This window comes from Daphnia pulicaria, chromosome 1 (genome assembly GCF_021234035.1).
Source record: "Daphnia pulicaria isolate SC F1-1A chromosome 1, SC_F0-13Bv2, whole genome shotgun sequence".
NCBI classification, from domain to species: domain Eukaryota; kingdom Metazoa; phylum Arthropoda; class Branchiopoda; order Diplostraca; family Daphniidae; genus Daphnia; species Daphnia pulicaria.
This window is the reverse complement of record NC_060913.1, coordinates 10,545,552-10,566,218: the sequence shown is the minus strand read 5'-3', so window position 1 is coordinate 10,566,218 and position 20,667 is coordinate 10,545,552. Positions and strand designations below refer to the sequence as shown.

General features: G+C 45.3%; 1 protein-coding gene across 7 annotated transcripts in view; it reads right to left on the bottom strand.

The window, feature by feature from the left end:
- Positions 1 to 20,667, bottom strand: part of LOC124344888 (putative protein kinase C delta type homolog) — a 52,216-nt gene that overhangs the window by 3,074 nt on the left and 28,475 nt on the right. For 5 of the 7 annotated variants that reach the window (XM_046798258.1, XM_046798259.1, XM_046798261.1 and 2 more), the window contains 9 exons: positions 11,050 to 11,110; positions 10,598 to 10,760; positions 10,114 to 10,145; positions 7,714 to 7,799; positions 6,147 to 6,276; positions 1,571 to 1,672; positions 649 to 1,007; positions 385 to 558; positions 169 to 323 (listed from right to left, as the gene is read on the bottom strand). In XM_046798258.1, the coding sequence (XP_046654214.1) occupies positions 169 to 323; positions 385 to 558; positions 649 to 1,007; positions 1,571 to 1,672; positions 6,147 to 6,276; positions 7,714 to 7,799; positions 10,114 to 10,145; positions 10,598 to 10,760; positions 11,050 to 11,110 (1,262 nt within the window). Of the gene's footprint in view, positions 1 to 168; positions 324 to 384; positions 559 to 648; positions 1,008 to 1,570; positions 1,673 to 2,750; positions 4,311 to 6,146; positions 6,277 to 7,713; positions 7,800 to 10,113; positions 10,146 to 10,597; positions 10,761 to 11,049; positions 11,111 to 20,667 lie in introns of those variants that run through there. The other 2 variants (XM_046798256.1, XM_046798255.1) reach the window with 2 other exon arrangements.

The window sequence follows — 20,667 nt, the reverse complement described above, 5'->3', positions numbered from 1 at the left end:
AAAAATCAATCCCCGTCAAGTCTTACGAAATTAAATCTGTCAGCTCGATCACAATTGATTTTTAACCGCTTGTAAGTCTTTAATACTTTGACAGAGTTGAATAGATTTTTAGTAAATAAACTATTGTCACAAATTGGTTGTTATTAGTTAGGTCTAAAAAAAACGTACCGGTAGACAATGCCTTTTTTGTGCAGGAATTTGAGTCCGGAAACGATTTCGGCAGCGTAAAACCGGGCTCTGTCCTGTTCAAATCGTCCGCTCTGCTGAATGTGGAACATCAAGTCGCCCCCGTTCAAATACTCCATCACAAAGAACAGGTGGGACTATTGGAAAAATTTAGAATTATATTTAGACTGATTCAATTTTAAAAAATATTTAATTCACCTCTGTTTGGAAAGTGCAGAACAGGTGGCACAGATAAGGATGTTTAGTGCCTAGCGCCAGGACTTTCCGCTCAATCATGGTGCACTCGACATCGTCGTCTTCGAGCACCACGTCTTTCTTCAGGCATTTGATGGCGAAATAGGAGCCGGTGCCTTTCAGCTCGGCCAGCATCACCTGGTGAATAGATTCGTTTACGTGTCGAGCATAAACAAAAACATCAGGGTGTACTACTTCCGGAACTAAAATAAAAAAATTAGTATATACCTTGCCAAAGCTTCCCTTGCCCAGGACTTTGACCAGTTGGAAGTCATCGTATCCGTACTTGCGAAATTTCGGCTTGGTCTTGATGGGCGGCTCGCAGCGAGCTGGCACCGATGAAAGCGATCCGCTGGATGTCGCATTGCCGCTCCCGCTGCTCCCCACAACGGCCGTTCCGGGCCGCTTGCCTGTCCGCCCTTCGCTATCCGAATCGGTCGACTCCTCCTCGTCGGCCGAAGACGTCGACCCGCCCGACGTCGTCTCCTCACTTCCTCGTGACGTCGACTGCGAGATCTTGGTCGCCTTTTTGGAAGTCGACGATGATTCCGACTTGACCGACGTCGGTGGTGATTTATTGCTGCTCCCTAATCAACGCCAAATTAAAGTCTTAAATTACAAACATTTCCTTCACCATCAATTGCCGTAGCTAGGGGATACATGTTTACATCGTCAAATGTTACGGGATATTCTGGATCTGTGACGTTGGTCGACTGGAATTTTGACGAGTGTACAGTTCAAATTGCTGACCCGTATTGCGAACTGCCAGCGATGCAAAACATCCCAGACTCAGACGAGTGGCATCCAGTAACATGACTGCGTGTGCAGGCGCATCGCCTTCGATTGTCTTGACTTTGAATCGCATTTCCTTGGCTCACCATCACGGCGTGACGAATAGCGACAGAGAGAAAATAGCGCGGGGAATTTGAACAAATAAACTAAAGGGGGAAACTGATGAATGATGGATGATGACCGATGATCGGGCTCGTACGTTCGATAAGGAATTGTTTGTCCTTATCCGAAGTTGACTCACCATTACTGACCGACACACACATACATTGAGTGTGTAACTGGGCGTACATACATCCAGCTCATACATCCATCAGCAAATACTATATACTCGGGGAAAAGTCGATTGTTATACACGCACCTCGTTTGACGGAAGAGAGAGCCTCGGCCAAGAGTTTCTGGTTGACTCCGCACAGATTTGGCATGTGCCTCTCGCATTTCTTGTGGCAGTTGACATTGCAGACTGATTGGTGTAGAATCGCCCACGGCAGATCGATATCAGCATCAAAACATTAGGCCGCGTTGTAGAAAAAAACAAAAAAAAAAAGAGAAAAAACAAAAAGAAGAATGAGTTTAAGTTAAATATATCTGATGACACATATATACCCGCGCGTTTTAAAATATAAGCCACGCCGTTCTATACCGTGTTCTATTCTGGATTTCCCAGTGCCGCCAGTAACTATACACACGAGCGCAACATGACCGCAACGCCCTTTTTCCTTCGGCTCTATACTTTGTTTGGACAGAGTCCAGGACACACGTGAAAGAAAGAGAGAGAGCGTTGTTTAGCGTAACAATAACAAAATAAGTCGAAACCGTGAAAGTGTGTTTTTGACAGACTTGTCACTTCACACGAGTTCGATCATTTTATAAAAATGACCTTTGCCTTAGTGAGTTCTATTTTCGAAAGCGGGGATCGCAACTCTTTGGGAAAAGTAAATTTAGAACGGTGGATTCACAGTGCACACATTGTGTAACGCAAACAAATTTATTATTGGCTGGTACTTTTGTTTTACGACTCGGAGAAAAAAATTGAATCGAGTTTATTTAGTGACTCAGTAGTTGCGCAGTAGTTTTGTTTTTCCGGACAACTAGACGTGGCCAGCACATGTTAACAGGCCATATCTCTTTCGACTTTTTTAAAAATAGCCGATATTCGGACAGCACTGTAGTTTACAAGTTCGTTTATTGATAGCGTGGAAGCCAAAAGCCTTGACCGAAAAGGTCGTAACGACCCCCCGGGACCACTTCTGTATAGTCGAACCGTGAGCAGGGCATTCAAGTCTGGTTATGCGATATTTTTCTTTTGCTCCTTTGCTGAGTTCATCTGGCATCACCTGCCAAACTGGCCAAACTACAGCCGTTTTCAACTGATAAACGACGACGCAAATCACCACCACCCCAGCATGCCCCAGAGTCAGAGTTGGCCAAGGTGAAAACAAGGATCGTTAACCGGAATAATTCTATGCCAAGATCATTCACTCGACATGTACCATGCAGGTAACAGCTAAGGAGCAGGATCAGGATTGACAAAATCCTACTTTGTTGTGGACGGGGCAGAAACTTTAATTTCGGGTCCCGATAGTGCGGATTATAGACTGGCGGTATGAGGACGACCGGCGAAGAGCCCAATCCGGAATCTTTGCTGGGGCTTACCAGCGTCACTGGGTAAGCAGGTCTGGGAGCCGCAGCAGCCGGAATCGGCACGGGCTTTGAAGGCTTAGGCAAAGAAGGTTCAACGGGCTTTGGGGCTTCAGGAAGTGAAGGCTTGGGCAACAAAGTCTCGGCCGGGGGCAAGGGCTTGAACGACGTCAGCTTCGGCGACGGAGGCGGACTGGCGGCCGGACTACCGGCAATCAAAGGCAACGCCGTCGACAATTCCTCCAACCGACTCTGACGAATTTGCGTTGTTGGTTCCGAATCCTTTTTGGGGCCTTTGCGTGAGTGCATCATGTATTTCTTCTTCATCTTCTCGCCTGGCGTCATGGGGGTAGGACGGGCCGGTTTGGCTTCCGTTACCATCGGCAACGCCGTCCGTTCAGCCCCGCCGTAGGCTCGACTTGCCGGATTGGCTTTCGGCACTTGTTCCTTGTCGTCGCAAATGTCCAGACTTGCGGCGACATTTTTCGCCGGTTCCGTTGGTTTCGCTTCCGCTTTGGCGATGGTTTCCGGACTGGGCAAACGGTTGGTTTGAAGGCGGATCACCTTCCGGCCTCGTTTCAACGTGCCCACCGAGTAATCGCGCTGGATGGGAGCACTGTACGCTGGCGGACGAGATGCTTCGTTGGCTTCTTTCCGATTGTTACTCGGCTGATCGCGCGGTTGGTGTTCCAGCCGAGACGGCGGACGATTCACCACGTCAATGTTGGCCGTATTGCGGATGTTCATCCGCCGATAGCTCGTATCGTTTCCAGCTCGATTTCCAGCCACGCCAGACAGCGTGGAGGAGAAGGTCGACGACGGGAGCGGACGGTAGACGGACGGAGGCGGTGGGGTCGGACGGGGACTCTCCAAAATGGACGGCATGAAACTGGACTTGATGACGCGACAGGGCGAGTGAAAATTCAGGGCCGGCTTGAGGCCGAACGATTTGGGACGCGGCAGATCAAACGAGGACGAGAAACTCGACAGACCGGAACTGCTTCCAAATCCGGACAAGATCCTGCTAGCGGAAGAGCCGTAGCCGGAAGAGGAGCCATGATAAGGCAATCCGCTGCTGTAATTCGAACTGAAGGAATACGGCGACGACGAAGACGACCCGAAATTGTAACCGTAACTACGGCCGGCCATGTTGAATGTGGTGGACAAATGAAACAGGTCCCGTCAAAATTTTATTCACACTCTTGTTTATGAGTTGTCAAACATCTGTTTCCTTTCGCGACAGATGAAATGAACGTCCATTTTGAATGAAAAAAGCTTCCCTCGCAATAGCCGTCAAAGAAACAACTTTTTTAAAAAATAATTATAATAATAATAATAACTACTGTACAGTGCGGTACACACTCTTGATATACAGACTGTGTAGGTGTAAACACAGATGAGCCGGGATCGAATGATGAACTACAACTGACGACGCCAAAAGACTCCCAAGGTGCAGCTAACCCAAGCTAACCAGCCATTGCCTATCCATGGCATCCAGCCCGTTTTTCCCCCTCAAGTATATACACTAGAGTCTAGTAGTGTAGTAGACTCCCATTGGGCTGGTCACGTGGATTCTCCTGATCCTTCTTGAAAACCCACAAGACCAACTCCTCCTCCATCAATCCCGATGTTCATCCCACCAAGGCGACAAGTTCCTTCCAGCGCCGGCGATAACCGTTACTCCGCTTTGGCTCCCTCTGCTGGATGGCCAGCCAGCGTGTGTGTGTAAACTATAGTCGTCGTGATGGCGCGGGTGGTGGTGTGGTTATTTTAAAAGCGGGCGGTTGGCAGAGTACAGTTGGACTCTGGTTCTGGTCCCTTACCAAAGGTTGGCGGGGCCAAATCGGGACAGGTTTAAAAAAGAAAAAAAGCGCGGGAGATTTCAAAGCGACAAAACAACAGCAAGAAAAAAAAAAATAGATCCCGATCATTCTTGTTGTCTTTTAGAGAAACGTCTGTGTAGATAACACGTCGGCCGCAGCGGTGCGCGCACGGTCATCTCACTCACGGCCGCAAACGTTGTGTGTTTCCTTGCGGCGCGGCCAAAATATTTTTAGATCTAAACACACGGGAAGGGGGAAGAAAATAAGCCAGCGCCAACTTGGCAGTGTCATCCTCTTTTATTCTCTGTGGCGGGATGAAAGAAACGCGCATTACTGCTCGGCGTACAGTTCCTTTTTTTAAAAAAAAAAACAAAAGCGGGAGATAGACGCCAATGGACTTTCGAGACGATATCCGTTGGCTCCGCGTGCCCACCGGAGCCTGACCGTGTCGTTCAACCTTCGACAGACCCATAAACCATTGGGAGGAGGTTTAGGTTTCCTTGACGTTGCAGGTGGGCCCGTTCCAGTTGACATTAACAACGCCTTATAATCTTATCCCATGCTTGTCCGAGAGTGAGATGTGATAAAAAAGACTCAGCTGCAGGATTATTACCGACTGTCGCTCCTATCGTTCCGCTTTTTAAAAGTCGCGCAGTTTTGGAAAAATAAAAATAAAATAAAAAAAAAGTTGCGCGGTTTCGTTGGCACCGAAAGTATAGACACAATGTCGACGAACGTGTGACCCGAAGCTTTTTTTAGAAATAACACCTGATTTTCTTTACACACGCAGAATATGTACTACACGGCATCTTTGCTGGGAGAACGGATAAATGTCGCACTAAATAAATGAATAAGAGACCGCGATGGCATCGTCAATCAGATCTCTTTTCCATTTTACGACCGAAAATATGATGGCGCTGATGTTGGAAATGAATTTCTGCTTTTATCGACCTATAGAAAGAAAGTTAACGACGGAAATCATAATCAACCGCGTTTGGCCAATTTCTTGCCATCTAGTGGTTTTTTGATCCAACAAAAATTGCGACAACCGTGAGCTGCAAGCGTGACGGGATCGCTGCTTATATTTGGCCACTCTGGCGTTAGGTGGCGTGAGTGAGCGGTGGGAACGTTTTGTTTTGTTATGGTACCCTCCACATGTGCGGCGCAGTCAGTTCTGTTTCACTGCGTTCGCACGAGGAACGCAGTTGATGGCGCAGGATTGGCCCATTCGATAATTTCAAGTTCCTTCCGAGGGAGTTCCTTCAAAGGGATCCTTGTCCAATTAAGCAGAACCCTTCCATTCAAAATTCTTCCCGGTATGGTTGTGCTACAACAAAGTTTGTTGGACTATTTCCTAGTCTAGCATAACAATACCAAAACTTTGCACCGAATCAAACGGCTCGACGAGTTATGCAGTTGACAAGAATGTTTGTCGACAAATTTCAAATCAAATAGAAAAAAAGAAACACCAACCTTCACATTTTAGTCCTTGTCGGAATAGGCCATAGAGGAGCGAGCCGCAATGGTCGCAGAAGGTGGGCGACATGTAATTGTGAACGCGGAACCGATGCGGGACGTCGATTTTGAATCTCTCGCGCAAGTACTGGAAAAGTCAACGATGAAAACGAGTGAGGTATAGGTCCCCCCATAAAGTTGGAGAAAGTTGAACACCGTCGACGTCGTCGTAACCGAAAAATTGAAATTCAATTGGGGAGAAAAAAGAAGACAATTAACGTCGGTTGAAAAAGGCACCAGTCTCTTAGGATCTATACATCATGGAGCGCTTCTAACCTGCTCCGAGGACGTCTCTCGTAAATTCAAACAAAAGGGACAAAAAAAGAAGAAGAGGGAAATAGACATAAAGGCGATGACATACCGCCAAACTATTCAGACAATTCAAAAGAAAAACTACCTTGTGGTGGCCTATTCAAGCCAAAATAGCGTCCCGTCTACAGGTAGGCCTACGGTTCAGGGTAGATCAACCGAATTTCGAAATAGAATATTCTTTTGCCCAGTTCAAAATGTGTCCCTCGGGTGTAATAAGACCAACACAATTCTATCGCCTAACCAGCTTGAAGCATCCATAATGAGAAGAGCGATTGAAATAATATCATTCGAGAAACATGTGCGCGAATTGCCTAGACTGTGGTGGGGGGTGGGGGATAGTTATCCGGGTCTCTTTTGTCTTGTCCCAGCTATAACTCTTGTGTCCCTCCCGAGTATATCAATTCAAGAGGCTGAACACAAAGACACACGCCAAAAGTAGACCAATAGACACACGACGACAATTCAACCGAAGGAGGGTGGTGGCAAGAAATAGACAAAGTGAGAGCTATTCCTAGAGTTGGGGGGTAGTAGAACGGGAGGGCATCGCCCGCATCGCAAGGAGGAACGAAGAAGAGCACATAACTATTCTCTCCGCCCGACGTTTCATTCTAATAAGGGCCGCCAACAATGGAAACCGTAGATGAAAAGGGGGGTTGGAGGAAGAAAGATGGTCCCTCGAAAGATGTAGCATACAGGAGATGAGCCTGTATGTCGTATGGTCCTTGGCCCGTCAGAAATATGAGAGACAAATGTCGGCGGATTGACGACAGACTCGTGACGCAATCCCGTCATCCAAACACACGCACACACAGTCACGCTAGATAGATGCACCCTCCGGCTGCTGATGATGCTGGTGTGGATGGAGTAATCAATGTTTCCGGATGCGGGGCACGTGGTGCGTCTAACTACGACGCATCTCTCGACAAGTCTCGAGAGACTTAACAATGACGACACTCAATATATCTATGAGGTGCGCGATCCGGAATTATTTGCTGCACCAGCTATACAGGATGGATAATAACTACGCAGAAGAGAGTAGCAGGGGACGAGAAGACTTGAGAAAGGATGGCCTCCGGTATAAATAACGATATCGAGGAGGAACGAAAGGCATAGACACAACACTCCATAAATCACGAGCAAATATATACACGCGCAGTGTATATATACTGCTGGCCTGCTGGGCCAGCACGCAGAGACACAAAGGAGCACTTACGATGGTGTTTTGGGATTCCTTGCCGGAGCCAGGGCATTTGCCCAGGATCTTGTCGTGGCACTTTTTGTGCACGGCACATTGGCAAACTGCAGCAGCGAACAAAGTCCATCGTCGACCAATGTGGAAATCCAATGGAGAGAAAAATAAAAAGAAAAAAAGGAATCAAGAAAATCAAAAGATTAGTTATTTTTTAAATTTAAAAATGAACTACGTTTTGATATCAAATCACAGACGACACTCTTGATCAATTTGGTCGCATCAAAATCATCGGTGCGCAACTTCATATTGCGCTGTGAGAATATGTATAGTTGAATAGTTCCAAATCACCCCATCATCCTATTTCTGACGCTGGCTTACATCCGCTCAAACTCGCAAATGGAAAATCCCTTGCCAATGGGAGCGACGAGAAACGAGAGAAGATGACGACGCGACTAATATGTGGGAACGTCGTCGACGACTTTTACCGACAGATTAGACAAACTTGTCGTGCGACTCTGCCATCGCAAGAGGCTTAGAGCTTCGAATCTAGGGCGGGTTATTCTTCTATTCCCCGCAACATATCTCGGGATGTTGTCATTCTATTTCATTGGTAACTTTCTTTTGCGTCGCCTGGTTTTCTGCTATTCTTCCATAAGGTTCATTCCAAGCCGTACGTGTACCCGGTAGCCTCTCTAGTATGCAGATGCGCATTTCGGCCAAACATGAATAGGCCTAGGCCCCAAGATTTGAGCAAATAAGTGAAAAAAAAGACGAATAACATTTGCACAGACTGATTAGAATAACACGGAGCGACGTCTACAATCTCTACACAACATACACAACACGGCTGGTTATTGGGTACGAGTCTAGGGACTCGTGACCCATCCGTGAAATTCGCCGACGCTCTTGGCTCCGCTTTCGAGCTATATATTTTGATTGATTTGGTTGAAGTCGACTAGCCTAGCGAAAAGCGAGCCAACACAGTACGAGGGGATTTCATTTTACATCTCAGTTATTTTTTATTTGTCTAATCGCGTAAGAACCCTGGGCTGATTAAGATTCGTCCTGACTTTGACTATAACCATTCGCATTTAATTTGTGCCCGAGTGTAGGAGGATTTGAACCGAGAAACGATCCCAACGTTCTTTAATTCGAATGGCAGGGACAACTAAGAGTCCATCTGAAATCTTAAGATTTTCGGGGGGGGGGGGGGGTGAGGATCTTCCAGACGGAAGAAAGATCAAGCTCGGAATCACGATTAGTTATGCTTGAACGCAAACGGGAGAGCTTTCTCTGTTCTTTTTTCTGGAATCATATTCCGTTTTCCCATTTTGTGATTAATTTTAATTCGAAAAATTCGATCGACACAATTATGAACAACTAAAAGTTTTAAGATAGAAAAACGCGCTAAAATAATGTTCTACTATTTCTTTCTTATTCTAATTTTCAAAATCTATTCCCCCCACAAGGAACAAAGGATCAATCACCACCCTCGTAATTTACGAATTGCACAGGACAGACCCGCGGGAGGAACAACGTGAATTCAAACGCAATAACCCGCGCTTTCTTGTTTGATTTTTCTGCCTAGAAAACTGAACCCAGAGACCGAGTGAAAACGAAATCAGCCCAAAATTGTTTTAGATTGCACAAGAGATCACCCAAGGATCTTGAAGAATATAGTATATACTGTATATGTAATTGATTTTCATTCCCCCCTTTCCCGGTTGCTAGCAAAAGCTATCTAGTACTATGTGTAACTACGTATAAATAATAAACTCAAGTTTGTTCAACGCGCTGCTGCGACATCTCCAAGGGCAGATCCAATATATCAGGTTGCGCTCCATTGCCAACGCAATCTCATTGTTTCTCCGATGACTTTGCGTCACACACAAGAGATCCTCCAACAGTCGTCAACTTGGCTGGAGGAGCCGGAGCCCATATCAAAACAATGTTAGACAACGTTTCCACAAAGGGGGAGCGCATGAGACTGTCTATAAAATCTATTTCAAAAGGGGACGATGGTATAACCGTCGTCTCTCTCTATCGAAGCTATCGATTCTCTGCTGCCGACAGTTCTCAAACTGTTGAACTGTTTCGTCTATAAGTAGGTCCTTGTGGCCCCTGCAAACCAAGAGTGCGCACCCAATTATCAGCCTTTATTTCTCTCTGTGCTATAAACCGTTTGGACTGCAGTATAATAACAGTTTGAATGTGCGCATTTAATTCGTGGAAGCAGTCAACCGGAACGGCCCCCAGACGTCATGCAGTTCTGCAGTTCTCGGTAATATTGCGCCTAGCTCGACTCTATAGCTCCCCTAAGTTTTCGGAATACAAGTGACAAAATAATGCGACAGCTGCGAGAGACAAAATGATGAAAAGGCAAATCCAATATAGTATAAGACGGAAGGAAAAGTTACTCACTCTGACACTGGTAGCCCTGCTTGCCGAATCCCCTGCAATAGATTCCAAACAAAAAAATAAATAAAGTGATTTGATTGAAGAGAAGCGTGGAAAAAAAGAACATAAAAAGGTCATAGACACAACAAGAAGAGACTCAATCTGAAGGCGAAGGCGCACACATGATCGTTCGTCATCGGTGCGTGTCCAATAAGCAAACGATTCATCACGCGGATCCGGACGCAAGCCCGCGCCCTTCTTCCTGCATGGGCCGTCGTGAACCCGTTTGAATCGACCGCAAATCGTTAAGAATATTAAAACTATTTGTCATATTTGTGTGCACTGCATCATTCGTCGATTATTTATGCGTTGACGACGATAAACCATCAAAGACAATCGCGAAATTTGAACGTAACTGATGAAACCTCGCGATGTTTAATCATTCGTTTGATAAATGTGCGCATAAGAGCAGATCAAATCACGTTGAAATATGTCAAGAAATACGTACCACAGGAAATCGCGACAAAAGGCACAAAAGGTCGGCTGGCGGAAGAATTTGGCAACGAATTTGTGACCCTTGACCTCGTGGACTTTGTGATGTTTGATGGCTCCGCGACGGCGCGTGATCCCGCCACCGCCCAGACTGAAGTCGTCGCCGTCCAACACGGGACCTTGATACATGAGATTGCATTTATTAGGCATTTTCACATACGCACATTGCAGAGTTCATAGATAATGCACAAGCCAAGGCTACACTATGGCGCTACTTCGGTCAATGTTATCTGCAACATAATTGATAAAAATGGGAGTTTCATCCGCAAAAAGTTTGCTACACGATCAAATTACTACCACGACAAACGTTCAATTCTTTTTTCGTGGGACACGACCTTTAACCATCCGTGCAGGGAGGTGGAGCCCGGCCGGAAGTTTAGAATACATTAATCAATTGAAAAGGCTTACCATCGCCTTCGCGGAAGTGTCGCACCTGGACATTGAGCCGGCCGGTCGGGCGGAGTTTCAACTGCATCAATCAGAATCAAATGAAAATGAACTTTAGTATATTATTTTTTGGGGGAAAAAAAGAAATAAAAATACATTGTCTTTTTTTTTTTATCTCAGCTATTCATAAATCATTTAATTTTCAATTCTTCCTTCTCTCCGCCCTTTTCGCAAATCCCCAATATAAGGATATATGGATGATACGATGAGTAATGGCGAGACCTACTTCTACAGACTAACCTATATAGATCATAGCTCAGGCTGTCACGTTTTGCCGATACATTCAGCATGCCGCATAGGATAGAAGATAAAGAGAAAATCGAAAATAATTTCAAGATCTTGACCCAGCCAACTCTTATATTGTTTAAACAATTTTCAAAGTGCCGAAGATGAGACGAAAAGATGACGAAGATGGATCGACTAGGACTCCAACAGCAAAGGCCTTTCTACGGTATTGAACAACAATTTTCACATCGGATAAATACAGGCACGGGAAACGCTAGAGAAGTGGCCAGTCCGATGATGGGATTTTTATTTTCTCCAAGAATTTCGCCATCCATAAAGAAACGGTTTATTTATAAACCGGACGTAGGCGTGGTCGTACGTGGCAACACTTTCGACTTTCAATTTCCGTTTTCTTCTATTTTTAGGGTCCCACCAATTGGGGTCTACAAGAGTATCCCAGCGTAATCCAGTATTTCTATTCCGTATCGCTTAGTTTTCATTCATGACCGAATGAAACAGTTGAATCCCACGAAAACTACGCGACTTTTACGGTTTTATTCTACGCCTACGAGGATGGGCACATGCCAAAAACAGAAACGCGACATGCACGTTCCCATAGTCCGTGACCGACTTTTCTGTCCTCCCCTTTTGGAATATCCAATTTATTTTTTAGCTTCAAAATTTTAGATTTTTATTTTATTTCATTTTTTTTTTTTTTTTTGCTTTGCTAGTGGGAGTGTTAGGTTGGTGTTGTGACTCATTCCATTTATTTATTTTCGCAGCCGCCCACCGAAATTTCAGCGATAAGTTTGGAAAGCAACAAAATCAACCGACCGCGCCCATAAAAAAACATCGGCTCCTTATTTCTAACACGCAAAGCTCTTTTGTTTTCTCGATCTGTCAAGTCGTTCTGGAAAATCGATCGAACGTGGTTTACGTGTGTATAGAGAGAGCCGGCTGCCGGCCCCTACAGCAAGTAAACATGTGTCTGGTTACTTAAAAGATGGCCGTGATACGTCATGCGACGGACCATTTCGTTTGCCACAGGTTCAAAACTATTGTTGTTTGGTTTGCCACCGTCTATATAGACTCTTTGCAAGCTTTGTCTAAACACAATCCGACACTTTGCAATCTGAAAGAAAAATAAATCAATACGCGCGTGAGAGCGGCGTTGAGTACACGTGAACGAAACTGTTCTCCCCCCACCACCACCACCGAAAAAAAAAGGAAACACGTCACGAGTTCAAAAATAGATCGCCACCGAGTGTATATTTAGTAACACAGAAGAGTCTGCAACTATTAGCAGCAGTGTATAGAAGTTGATTGTGCCACTTGACTTATGTGTGTGTGTGTGTGTGTGTGTCGACCCGTTTCCTCCATTTCGGATTCGACCATCAATAACTACTCGCACAGAGTCCAGCGACACGAGCACATACAGGACGGGAGCCTCTTGTTACGCAAGAGTGCGAGTTCGTGACTGGCTGGCGCTTTCCCCTCCGTCTCAAGTCGCACGATTTTTTGTCTAGACCTATTTGGGTAGGAGATATATTCACAGTCGCATTATATCATCATTGGACTTTTCGCTCTCTTGTCGTTTTCTTCCTCTCTCTCTCTCTCTTTTATAATATTATTATTATGAGAGATTGTTTGGAATGGAAATCTAGTTCTCATCTTAGGCGGAGTCGGCGTATAATCAAGATATGTCAGCGCTCTCAAAGAGTTCCGAGTGTCATCTCTCTCCATTCTTCCTGTTGTCGCTACTAGACACAAACCGTCATATCGCAGCAGCACTACATAAAACCATTTACTTTTGCTACATCGCTTTTCTTTTTTAACAAGAATGGAAGCGCGGATGAACCGGCGCGACAACAAGGAACGGACGGTGGATGAGTGGGGGGGTTACGGATGCGAAACTCATCGCCGCTGTCGCCGATTCAACTCTGATCTTTGAATCTCGTTCACTGGGCGATGTTATTTTTGTTTGGCTTAGACTGCGACTGTTTAGATTCTCGAGTTACTATACGTGTACTACCGTAAGGAATTGACAAGGTTTATCGGGGTCGCAAGCCTTTTCAAATGGTTAACTTCCGGAAGAGGACTATGGATCGGACTGCTGCTGTGGGGGGGGGGGGGGGGGGGGGGGGGGGGGCGGGCAGAGACCGGTGTCCGCTGACGGTTTCAATCCAATTCGGAAATTGCCCAGCAACCTTTTCTATCTCTATTCATGTACAGTCGAGAATGCTGCATATGAAACAAGTTCACGCACGAATTCCCCCCGCATTTGCAATTTCAAGTGCAGTGTAAACCACGATTATAATAGGCAAGGTATATCGAAGCAGGGGTTGATCCGCACAAGAGATATACTTTCCCGATAGGACTTTCTCTTGGCAAGGCCCAGTGTCCACACATAGAATTCGGCCAGCTTTTCCGACATCCACTTCACTTCTTTAATCTTGTCTCCTTTCCTTTTTCTCCTCCATACAATCTTTCTCTCTTTTTTTCCTTTCTCTCGCCCTCTATCTATAATGCATACACTGAATAGAGGCTTATCCGCGGTTGATATTCACATAACAAATCACGAAAATACAAAAAAAAGACAGCAGCCGCAGCAGCCGCAGCGCTAGAGAGAGAGAGAGAGAGAGAGAGCCATAAATAAGAGCCATCGATTTCATCGCCAATGGCAGGGCTGACGACCCAGCAGCCAGCCACTACCGTGACGTCACAATCCGACCATCGCTCCGTCGATCTCTGTCGCTTTTTGTCTTCGCAAGTCCCTCCGATGGCTACGTTTTTTTTTGTTTTTTTTTTGTTTTTGATAGTTTTCGTCTTTTGATGGCGGAGAGCGATACCAAATGTTACAGCCTTTAAGCAGTATAAAATAAAAGAATCCGGCATCCGCATCCAGTTTGATACTATATATTCCTTGTGGATGTAATATATAGACGACGGAATGCGTGCGTATATGTTTAACCGCAGCCGGAGCCAATTCGCAGGGATGATCGGACCTCAGGGGTATGCCATCCATTGCGCCAGTCGATAAAAGAAAAAAGAAAAATTCTACGCATCGTAACGGCGTCGCCATCGCGAAAATATGAGCGCCAGAGACTGTGACGATTTTCTTGTCTACTGGATTACATAGACGATTGGCCGCACGCCGCGCTTGATTGCCTCCCTTCCATCGCTCCGATAGCTTGCCCGCCCTTGCTGGTATAACGAGTCTTGTGGTCTTTCCCCCAGCATCTATAACCGCCCAGAATCTATATGGACGAGACGGGCTGTACAGGGTTCTGCCATTAGCCTATGCGACTGGCTCTGGTAGGGCGGCGAGTAAGTATATATATAGGCTACAACTCAATGCTACACTGCTAATCGACCAACTGAAAACGCAACAAAACAACCAAGCCAAAAGAGAAAAAAAGGGGAGAAGGAAACGGAAATAGCCGCCAAAGACACAAATATAAAAAAAAAAATGTGGGTGGAAAGCGACTGGCCATCAATTTAGGTCATCAGTTTCTATTGGCTTTGCCTTTTGTCCAATTTTCACTAGTCCAAATGAGAGAGCGAAAAGCCATCAGTCTCTTTAATACGTTCCAACTTTTTCATTCCTTTTCAGATGTATATAACGAGGCCTATTCCGGTCGTTCGGCGAAAGAAGTATATAGGAAACAGCTTGTTTAAAATGTGTTGCAAAAGAAATTAACCTCGTTGCTTCCTTTCGTCGTTTCAGTTATTTTGAGTATATTACAATTCGGCTATTTCAAGTCGATTTCTTCCCTTTTTAAAGTTGCTCAAATACCGTATCCTTTTCACACGAGTGCGCTACCTAATATCGTAGATCTTTTCCAAGGTTCACTTGCGTCATTTCTCGGCAAACTATTAAAAAGTTCCCCCTTGAACGATATGATAATGCCGAATGGAAACCATTCGTCTTTCTAGCCATTGCAGGAGTAATTTACTAATAAACCATCCCAAGTATGATTCAAGTTAAAGAGTTCGACTTTCAGTTTCGATAAAAAACTTGAAAGTCAAATGTTTTGAATGAGGCCGAGTCGCCGACGAGGAAAAGGAGGCCAACAAGAGACAAACAGAAAATGTCATTGCATCCAATGAAATGAAAGAATGGCAAAAGGACACTATAGCGACGGATGGACGACGTTCGTGATCGAATTACAGATGCTGTGCGGACCTGCAACTTCTTGATTGCTAGTTGTCTACATCTAACGACTTTGCTGCTCTATATCTATATGGAACTGGGCCGCGTCTGTCCCCGTTTGGCCGCTCGTTCGGCCTTTGTTATATGAAAACGGTCGATTTCAGAGGCAAGACTCCGCCTTATCGATCTCCTCATCCAACTAGGGGTCCCTCCACACTCCGACAAAAAAAAAAATAAAAAAAAGGAGGGAAAATAGTCAACTATTCCGCAATAAGAACTTGATATAGCAATAATCATTTGTTGTAACTGGTCCCTAAGGAAGGCGATGACGCCAGTTGGTTCGGTTCAACTTCTTGGGAGCCTGCCCAACAGGGAAATTACTTGGAAAAAATCCGCCATCCATAAAGTTCTTTTTTCGTTTCCCTCAGCTAGGTCTTTTTAGGAACTGACCTTTTCCATCAATTTTCCGATCTACGCATGTATGGCCCAACTTGGGCCGGCATATATACCAAGCGCCGCAATAACCCGTACGCCATTGCTCCCGACTTTGCTCCTAGAGCTTTTAAGTCTCAGCAGCCAGTCAAAAAAATTACACGTGCAGGTTATAACTTCGCTTCCAGTAAAAAGGATGAAAAAGAAACTGATAAAATCAAAGAGGCGGACGTTGGCAGTCACGATAGCGGAACCCCCTGGAACTTTAAGGAAATGCCAGACAGGGAAACAGGGAAACTGATGGAACCAACAACAACAACAAGGAAAAGAAAAGGAGCCGGAGAGATAAAGAAAGAAAACGCTCCTTTTGCTGCACACACACAAGTACGTGTCAGGCATCAACGTCATCAAAAAGATAACGACAGACTGTCTTGATGAAAAGAGAAAGCGAAAAGATGCAACGCGGTATAGACATCAGCAGCCAACTGCGTTGCTGGTATTACATCATCGCTGTACTATGCTGCACTATGCTGTACGCACATAGTAGCGCGGAAAACTCCAAATGGCCTGGTTGTACAGCGCACGGTGAACCGGAACCGATGGTAATCTTTTAAAATTTTTCCACCGTTTTATCTTTTAAAGAACTTTTTCAACTTCATTGTCTGTCCGGGCCATTTTGCGTGGAATAGAAGGAACGGCAACGTAGGAAACGTCGATCCTTTTTCTCTGGCGTCAGTGCAGCGTGTGCCCCATTTTTTTATCCATTGCCATCAGATTCCTTGGCTATAGATTCGCTGAATGGATTCGCTAGCGCATTTACAATAGATCCCCAACTCAACCCATTCTTTGTCTGTCTTTTGGACCATCCCCATTACAATGGCCAACGGCTATTATATCTCCGGCTAATGTCCAGCGATTACAATGGGCTCCCCATCTTCCTATGTGTGTATCTATACGGCTAGATAGATATACACATAACCTCCAGCACACACATATAATACATACTGTATATTATATCTATACGCTCCAATAACATTTCCGTGCAGGAAAGGCGACTATTCCGGGCCAATGGATCCGCCGTCCAACATGCCGGGGTCAGGGTTTTCACGTTTACGTCACACATCGCAATAATAACTCGCAACAATAACCGACCGAACTAAGCACTCGTTGTTTATATCTACCAACCTCATGGATAATGATGACGCAAGCGATCTGTATAGATACTATTCGCGGGATGGAGCAGAATGAAGTCATCATTAATCGCCTAATAATCAAGCCGGGAGTCGCGGGATTCGTTTCAAACCAAATACGCATCATCCTTATAGTAGGCCGTGCATAGTTGAAATCACCATGGCCGAACCATCCAGATGTACAAGTGGCTGTGTGTGTGTGATTTGTATATAATAGTCAAATCGCATTCATTGTTATATGGATCGCTTTTTGCGTTCGCCTATTATTTATTACGTACTATGTTCAGTGGTCTAGAATAAACAGATTGGAAAAAAAAAGGCCGGGCTTGTTGATGCGCACACAAAAGCACGGGCAAGGGCCGGAGGGAGTGGGGGCTTCTGGACAAGTAGGTTGTATATCAGCAGACGACAGTTTGCTTAATATGTCAGTCCCGAGGATTTGACGAATGAGATGCGGCGAACAGAAATAGAACTATGTATCCTGTCAAGCGAGTGCTTTTTCCTTTTTCTTTTCTTTATTCGAACGGGAGCGTCGAGTTCGCCGAATCCCAGGCCCCGGGCAACAACAACAACAGCGCAACCACTCCCGCAATCTTTTTTCGAGTGCGTGATTTTCTTTTGGGGCCAAATAATGGCAAACACATTCCCTGCCGGAGCGGAGAGAGAAAGAGAAAAAAGGAAACAGCCTACAAACACCGAAAGTGCATAACAAAGAGAGAAAAGACACCAGGAATTATTGAATTCCGGGAGCTGCGCAATCAGTCGATGCAAGAATCGCGCAACGACAACTAGAGTCAGAGAAGAAATGTTAAATCAAAGGGAATATAGGCCAACAGTCGGATGAAAGACGAGCGAAAAAGATAAATGTGCAAAACAAAAAGGCGCCAGCCATGGCAAAGAACTAGAGTCGCTGCTGGCAAATATATCCACGCATCTGTTGTGTGTATATGTATACACACCATTTAAAATTGAAACACATGCAAAGAAACAAAGAGAAAAAAGAGAAAAACCTATCGGGAAAAGAAAACAGAGACGTTCTTCTTCGAACTTGTGACGTGCGCAGCTAAACGAGGTGCTCCGAGGAGCGGGCACAAATCAGCTCATATATAACTCGAGCCAATTAGTACCACAAACCGTAGCCCTGTGTAGACGTCGGAGCTCCCGTCGGCATTAGGGAATTACACACAAACACAAGAGAGAGAGAGAGATCCCTCCGTTGTTTAGTCCTTAAAATATTCACTCATCTTTCGAGTGAGCTGAGAACTTGCGCGGAAATTCAAAACGGGTTGGAGGAGAAAGAAAAAAGTTACTTTTGAAAGAACTAGACAGATCTAAAGACGTCAATGAATGCGTACCCATTTATACTGTTTAGTCTAGACTTATTGCAATAGTTTCCTATGCGAGCGGACCGAGCGTGATGGAGCTCAAAAGAGAACCAGCGCAATTGAAAACGTATGATCCGTGTTATTAGCGGAGCAAACATCTACCCCCACAGTCCACTGAGCATTCATCACCGGGAAAACAGTTCCGAGGAAGACTGGACAAACATCAGCGCAATGGCTATTTTCCCTGGCAAATAATACATATGTTGTACTAGTACCAACCCCACCCAGACGAGTAGTAATGAGCCCTCCATTTCCCATCGACCCTCTTGGATGCAGTTTATTCTTTATGTCTGTTTCTTCTACTACGACGTTCAGACAAATGAGACAATGTCTTAAAAGAGAAAATAGGGAAATAAGATTGCTGGTCGTGATTTGACACAATTAGACGGCGGGATTTGCTGCCAAAGACCTAGCTATATAACATTCGTAATTTCGTATAGAAAAGTTGGGATCGGCCTAGGGATTGTTGTTACGATCTCAGATTACATGGGATTTGTATTTCTCTTCATCGCCGGAAAAAAGGGGGCAAGAAGACGAAGAAATAAAAAAAAAAACGAATATCAAAATAACGGCGGTGCACAATGTTTCGTCGTCACAGATATTATTTCCGTTTTTCTTTTTCCTGGGGTTTTATATTCTCCATTTTCTTTGATGTCATCATTGTTGTCTCGAGTCCCCCCCCCACCCTTCTTTGATATGCCCTGCAACATTGGATCCCCCTTCCGCACAAAAACCCTACAACATCTTCTGTACGATTGTACAACATTGAGCGTATCAAAATACTCGGTCCAGATCGACATTTGAACAAGTCCCGATCAAAAGAGAGGGGAGTTGCTAGGATTTAAGAGAGAGATAGAGAGACGAGCATTATCTATTCGTTGTATAAAACACCATGTTATGCATTTATATACAGACGGGCGACGACGCAGCAACCGCAACCGGGCGACGCGGCGTCGACTAACCAATGGGAATAACCAGCAGGAATAACGACATTCTTGTTGTTGTTATTGTTGTTGTTCCGCGGGGCTGAATGCGGCCAATGCACAACAGCAGTTGCCTTCCCGCTCTATCTGTTATTTCTCTCATGAATACATGATACGTATCCGGCGCGCGTTAGATGCACTTAAAAGCTGCAGCTGTACACACAGCGAGGCCGGACAGCAGTAAAACCAAACAAAAGAAAGAAAGAAGAAGTCAACGTGAGAGAGAAAAATAGGCTTCAAGATATGGATGAAGTAAAGCCATAAAAGACAAGAGACGATGACAGCCCCAGCAGAAGGAGAAAAGTTAAAAAGCGAGAGAGAAAAATAAAGTGGTGTGTGTTTTGCTGGGCGTCGAATGGCGTCGAGCTCTTGTTGGCAATCTTATTAGACGCCGGGAAAGAGCAGAGAGAGACGGAGCTGGTGTACACCAGTTTTTGATATATACACACAAGTCGAGAAGGAACAAAAGGAGGAAGAAGGAGGAAAAGAATAATTGTCAGTCGACTGGAAACGCAAAAACTCCAAGACGGAAATAAAAGAGCGGAGAGCCGACGCAAGCGCGTAGCAGCAGCAACAGCAGCAGCCCAGCACATATGAAAAGATATGAGCGCTCTGCTGGTGGTGTGGTCCAAAAAAAAAGACAAAAAAAGAAAAGAAAAATTCTTGGCGATTGCCAAGAAATGAAAAAAACGAACGAAAAATAAGAAAATAAGAAAAAAAAAAAGGAGCGACGGGCGTGGAGAGCTGGAAAAGAATAACGCGAAGATGAGCGAGTCGAGTGAGAACCTTGTTCGCTGTGCGTGCGTGAGATGGGCTTGAATAATTCAATGCGGATGATGACGTCAATATGGGCCCCCCCAGAGCGGATTTGCGGCTCCGATCGCCCGTGCGTTTTCCATCGTCGCGCTCCTTTCCAACCCCACCCCAAAGCATCCCTTGCCCAACGTCAGGAGGCATCCGTCCATATAGAAATCTACTACAGAGGACCTTCATAGCAGGGAGGGAACGTTCTAATGCGACTGGGGAACAAAAGACATTTGCTTGTGCGGGTGGAGATGAACCGAGTGACGTCTACACGTGTCGAGACCTTTAGCGCACTATTGGCCATTGCATTTCCATCATCCGGGGTCCGTCTATTTACTTCTCCGTTCGTTTTCCCTCTATGGCGCGCTACATGTATATACTCGGCAGGAATATTATAGTAACACACT